The sequence below is a fragment of the Neomonachus schauinslandi genome, chromosome X, assembly GCF_002201575.2.
Source record: "Neomonachus schauinslandi chromosome X, ASM220157v2, whole genome shotgun sequence".
In the NCBI taxonomy this organism is placed as follows: domain Eukaryota; kingdom Metazoa; phylum Chordata; class Mammalia; order Carnivora; family Phocidae; genus Neomonachus; species Neomonachus schauinslandi.
The window spans coordinates 119,835,312-119,838,381 of record NC_058419.1 but is presented as its reverse complement, the minus strand read 5'-3'; the positions used below and the strand labels follow the sequence as shown (position 1 = coordinate 119,838,381).

The following is a 3,070-nucleotide window of genomic DNA, read 5'->3' as shown; positions in this document are numbered from 1 at the left end:
GGATCTCAGACTCCCAGCCTCAGCCCTGCCTGGATCTTAGACTCCCAGCCTCAGCAACCCCTGGATCTCAGACTCCCAGCCTTGGCCCCTCCTGGATCTCAGACTCCCAGCCTCAGCACCCCCTGGATCTCAGACTCCCAGCCTCAGGCCTGCCTGGATCTCAGACTCCCAGCCTCTAGGACTGGGAGAGAATACATCTCTGTAGTTCTGAGGCTGCCCCATGGTGGACTGTGTGACTGGCCCTGGGGCACACCCAGAGAATGCTCAGGGCGTCGAAACACCGTGGCAACTTCTAAAGAGGAACTAAGTGTGACCTGAGGTGCTAGAGAAGCAGCCCTCCTCTGTCCGGGCAGTGTATGTGCTGCACTTTGCATGGGAAGACCGGGGTCTCTCTGCTTTCGGGGCGTCAAGAGGACCACACGAGCAGCCTCACCCAGCACCAGGATTCTGTCAGAATCATGCACCAGAACCAAGCAGCAGGTAAGTCTACCATCCACATCCTGCCCCACCAGCCCTGCCAAAGGGGCCCTTCTCACCCCTCGGGGACACAGCATGTCCCCAAAGATGTTCCGGATGCAGGCAACCAGGTACTCATGCAGGTCCTCCGTCATGCCCTCGAAGTTCCTGCACGCCAGGATGACAACCTCCCGGGGGTGGTTCTCCAGCCACTCTGAGATCTCCGTGAGCGTGTCCTGCGCAGGGGAGAGAGGAGCTCGTGCACACAGTCCCCAGAGAGGCCAGGAAGGTGGGGGGCGCTCCGCAGGTCGAAGGGGCTTCTCCGAACAACACTCACTGGACGAACAGGCCAGGTCTGCACAAAAGATACATGCAGCAGGCGGCAGCCGTCTCGAACGCAGCCTCGCCAAAGCAACAGCTGGGCCGTCAGCCGTTGCTTGGCGGGGGGCAGAAGCACACGCCTGGCTGTGCCTGTGCATGCGTGTGTGTGACCGCGTGTGTGCACGCTCACTCCAGAGGGTACCGCGTGTGCCGAGGTGTGAAGTCTGAAGTGCCAGGGAGCACGCCACGGCCAGCCAGTGGCATGTGGAGCGAGATCCCCGGGATGGTGTCTCCCAGGCACACACACAGCCTGGAGGGCTTGCAGGGGGGGCCAGGGTGCCCAGAGCAGGTGTGAAGCATGACGGTGATGTGTCACATTCATACTTTGGAACCCGTCATGTAGCGGCTAGGGAGACCGAAGACACCCCAGCCAAAGGCGGGAAGACAAGGGGCCCCTTTTGCAAACTCCAGGAGACACTGGAGGAGTCAGGGGTCCGGGAGCAAGCTCGGAAATGCACCCTGGTCACGAGTTCGGAAGGCTGGCTTTCTCCTTGCGCAGTGCACGTGGGTGGAGGCCGCCCCGCTGAGCCGTGCACCCCCCATACCCCCGCACCTCCACCAGCGCGGTGGTGTACACCATGTGCACGAAGTGTAGATTCTTCTCAGAGCCGACAAGCATGTGTGCGATCCGCAGGTCCAGGTACCGAACCCCCGCATCCAGCTGCTCCGTGACGTCCAGCACCTGCGGACACAGGTCAGGCGTCCCTGTGGGGCAATGCACGGCCCCCACCTTGGCGCACTGCCACCGTCCCGGGCTTGGAGTTGGGTTGGAGCTGCCCAGCTGGGGGCCACATTGTTTGATGTACAACCAGTAGGTATGGTGCCTGCTGGGGCTTGGGAAGCCACGTGAGCCGTGCGTTTGAGAACACGCTTTCCTGGAGACACTGGCCACGGAGAGCCACGGAGGGAGGCTGGGGAGGGCCCGTCCGGCAGGAAATGCCCCCTCGGCCCTGGCACTGCCACGGAGAGCCACGGAGGGAGGCTGGGGAGGGCCCATCCGGCAGGAAATGCCCCCTCGGCCCTGACACTGCCACGGAGAGCCACACAGGAAGGCTGGGGAGGCCCTGTCCTGCAGGAAGTGCCCCCTTGGCCCTGACACTGGTGTCCAGACATCCCCGCAGGGTCCTGCCTCCCCCACTTCCCGGGCAGTCACCAGGAAGGAACCCTGTCTGGGTCTCAACAGCGCTGCGCCAGGCTCCGGGAAGCCCCACCTGGACCCTCAGGGGGCAGGAGGCACTGTGGGGGGATGAGCTACAGTGGGCACCGTCCCCACCCCACTAACAGCACCAGGAAGAAAGGTCACAGAGGGTCAAGGGAAGAAAAGGCTGTCCCCTTCCACACAACGTCATAATGGAAAAAGCATGAATTTCCATGGAAATAACTTTTACACCCTGGGTCTCTTGCAGGGAGCTCGCATTCCTCCTGCTAGTCTCCCTGCTGACAGATTAGGAAACTGAGGTTGTGAGGCTCCATAGAGGCCCATGGTGTGCACGGCGTGGGGTCCCCACACCCCAGCCCCAGGCCGTCTCCATGCACAACCACCTGGGAGGGGCCTTGGCACTCAGGGTGTGGCCTTGCCCAGAGACCCTGAGTTCTCAAGAGGCCCAGAGTCTGGGGAGGGGAATTCTGCCGGTGACTCCCAGGGGACGGGCAGACCTTCCTGCGGCGACCCCCGGTCGGCCCAAGCCACTGTGCACAGGCTTGTGGGCCCACTGCCCTTGGTGGACGTTCTGGATGGAGGGAACTGAGGATAGAGACCATTGTGTCCCCTAAAACATCCCTTCAGACACTTGTGCTGTATTTTTAGACAGTAAAATAGGTGCTCATAGTTTTAATATTTGGAAAGCACCAGAATCCGGAGAGGCCGACAATGGACCCACGCTCTCACCGTCCAGGGCTGATCTCTGCGAGATCTGGGGATGCGCACTTACAGCGCCAACCCCCGCCCCTGCAGAGAGGTCCCTGACCAGCAGGGATGCGAGATCTGGGGATACAAACTTACAGCACCCCCCCCCCACCACTGGCAGAGAGGTCCCTGACCAGCAGGATGTGAGATCTGCGGATACAGACTTACAGACCCCGCCCCCGCCCGCGCCCCCGGCAAAGAGGTCCTTGACCAGCAGGATGGGAGATCTGGGGATACAAACTTACAGCGCCCTCCCCACCCTCCCTGCAGAGAGGTCCCTGACCGGCAGGATGCGAGATCTGGGGATACAAACTTACAGCGCCCCCC

The 3,070-nt window shown here is 61.9% G+C and overlaps 1 protein-coding gene across 1 annotated transcript in view; it reads right to left on the bottom strand.

The window, feature by feature from the left end:
* The window catches only part of PLCXD1 (phosphatidylinositol specific phospholipase C X domain containing 1), a 27,392-nt gene that overhangs the window by 8,898 nt on the left and 15,424 nt on the right, over nucleotides 1–3,070 (bottom strand). The window contains exons 4-5 of the mRNA XM_021690253.1: nucleotides 1,391–1,519; nucleotides 537–692 (exon numbers count right to left, since the gene is read on the bottom strand). Coding sequence (XP_021545928.1) covers nucleotides 537–692; nucleotides 1,391–1,519 — 285 coding nt within the window. The remainder of the gene's footprint in view (nucleotides 1–536; nucleotides 693–1,390; nucleotides 1,520–3,070) is intronic.